Genomic DNA, 2,486 nt, shown 5'->3' on the forward strand with positions numbered 1-2,486 from the left:
AAAGCGGTGGGGAGGATGCAGGTCTGTTTGAGGGCAGCTCTTTCCACACCATGTCAAAGTTCTGCTTTCCACCTAAGCCCAGGAGGAGCTCATGCCCTTACAGTGCCATGGAATGGACACAGGCCCTGCACCCCCATGACCAGCTCCAGTGCTGAGGACAAGTGTTACCTGAGTGCTACAGGGCCTGGAGGAGCCCTGATGCTTCCCAGGACTGTCCATCCCAAAGGGGTTGTGTTGTGGGATTATTCCACAGTCCCAGGTCTCCTACAGCAGCACGGATGGCAAAACCCCACAGCAGACAATGTTGCTCCAGGCTAGTTATCCAGGGAGCATCCCAAAGCTCACACACAGAGCTGGGCAAAGCCAGCACCTTAATGAACCTCACCGTGGGTGATTTGCTCTTGTAGTGGCTGGCGTGCTGCTGCAGGATATCCAGGGCCTTGGACTCTGAGCTGGATTTACAACTCACGCTGGGGCTGGCTCGGGACTTGTCACTGTCGTCGCTCCCAGATGCCTTGCTCCCGTATGGAGAGAAGGAATAGCTGGAGGGTAAGTATGATCCTGGGAGAGAAAAGAGCAGTCAGGGCAAGAGAAGTCTTTGAGTGGTACACTGGGAGCAAGTGGCCCTGAACATAGGCCACCATGTGACAGAGGATGTCCCACAGGCATCACCTGCTCTGGCAGCACAGGGACAGCCTGGGAAGGGACATCCCTGAGACATCCCCAGCTCCCTACCTGGGTAATTCTGCATCATGACGGTGGGCATGGCCCGGTAGCTGGGGTGGTTGGGGTCGTACGACTGGCTGTAGGAGTAGCCATGCATGTAGGGGATGTAGGACTGATGCTGTGTGAGGGGTGAAGAAACAGGCACGTGGACACTGGGCCTGGGGTCCTTCCCCACCATGCGAGCCTCCTCAGTGGGGGTCAGCTTGCACTCAGAGCTGGTGCTCTCCTTCCCATCCTCCTTGGAGGCAGCTTCTTTGCTTCGATTTCTTTCTTCCTTCAACTTTCGGTCCCTTTCCTCTTTCCACCGCTCATCCTCCGTCTTGATGTCCGAGTACTTCGCTGGGTACACATAGGTCCACATCCGGGGCTCAGCTTCCTGCAAGAACCAGCCAACCATCAGGGCAGCTGAATCCCCAGCCCTGCCTGTCCCAAACCCAGACTAGATGTGGGGGAGAACAGCGAACCTCATTCCCCTTCCCCAAGCTCTCCTTCGCCCAATTGTGGCCTCCCAGACTCATCCTCTTGCTAGCCCCACGGGAACCTCATGGAGTCCCATCACAAGCAGAGGACAACACGTTCTCTGAGGTGACAGCCCCAAGAAACCCCTGCAGCTAAGCCACAGTGAGGGGCTTCTTCCAGAAAGAAGCCCACTGATGAGCTGGCAGCACCATTACCTGTCTGTACCAGAGCACAGGGTCCACCTCCGCTTGCCGGCCGCACTCGGAGCCAGCCTTTGTTTCGGCAGCCTCCTTCCCGAGGTGGCTGCTCTCGCTCAGCTTCACCTTCAGCCCCTCGGCAACCTGGCTGCTGGGCAGCTTGGATGAGTCCTCCAGCTTGGGGATGATGACGGATTTGGCCATGTCGGGACCTCCCTGCTCCTTGGCCTTGCTCAGACCTGACTTGACGAGGTCGGTGAGGCTTGGGGCTTTGGTTAGCGTCGGGGGCATGGGTGGCTTTTGCTTCCACTCCTCTTTGAGTGTTGCCTCCCTCTCCTTCAAGCCCAGCTCTGCCTTCTTCTCCAGTCCTCGCTGCTGCTGCTGCTCCAGGCTCTGCCGCTGCTTCTGCTGCTCCTCGTACTGCTGGCGGTAGGCAGGGTTGGTGCTCAGCAAGTGAGCATGGTAGCCCTGCTCGTTGTAGCCATAGGGGGGCACGTAGGCATACTGGTTGTAGTAGAGGGACTGCATGTACATGTTGGGACGCTGCTGGATGACCGAGGGCTGCTGGCTGGAGCTGCTGAGCTCTGTCTTCTTCTCTTCGCAACCTTCACTCTTCACCTTCACCTCCAGGTTCTCCTGCTCCTCATCCTTCTTTAGCTTCAAGGCCTGTGTCTCAGCTGTGGCCTGGCTGCTGGGGTTCAAGGGCCCCGGGCTTGCTTGGGGGTAGCCGGGGGAATAGTAGGTTTCAAAGCCTTGGTAGTAGGGAGACTCTTTGCTCTGTGGTTGTGGGGGGAAAAGAGCTTTTTTAGCGCCTTCCTTGACCAGCTGCTCGGGATCCTTCGTCTTCACACTCTCCAGCTTGCCCTCCCCATCCTCCCCAGCATCTGAGATATCCGAGTAGGCTGGGCTGTTGGTTTTCACTGAGCTGGCCTCCGCTCCGTTCTGGGTGACAACATGCAGCGGGGTCATGGGTTGGGCTGGGTTGGTGTTCTCCAGCCTGCTGGCACCACCAATGGAGGGGCTTGGGGCATTGTCGGTGAAGCTGTAGATTTTATCAGCCTCGGCCTTGATGCTGGCGAGCCGGCTCTCGAGGGGGTCGGAAGG

The 2,486-nt window shown here is 58.0% G+C and overlaps 1 protein-coding gene across 1 annotated transcript in view; it reads right to left on the reverse strand.

The window, feature by feature from the left end:
• Positions 1-370: 370 nt before the first annotated feature.
• The window catches only part of ZNF609 (zinc finger protein 609), a gene marked incomplete at its 3' end in the record, with an annotated part of 50,947 nt that continues 48,831 nt past the window's right edge, over positions 371-2,486 (reverse strand). The window contains 3 exon segments of the mRNA XM_010016877.1: positions 371-561; positions 736-1,102; positions 1,401-2,486. The exon segment at positions 1,401-2,486 is cut by the window's right edge and continues 24 nt beyond it. Coding sequence (XP_010015179.1) covers positions 371-561; positions 736-1,102; positions 1,401-2,486 — 1,644 coding nt within the window.

The sequence above is a fragment of the Nestor notabilis genome, unplaced genomic scaffold (genome assembly GCF_000696875.1).
Source record: "Nestor notabilis isolate BGI_N333 unplaced genomic scaffold, ASM69687v1 scaffold14626, whole genome shotgun sequence".
Classification (NCBI taxonomy): Eukaryota; Metazoa; Chordata; class Aves; order Psittaciformes; family Psittacidae; genus Nestor; species Nestor notabilis.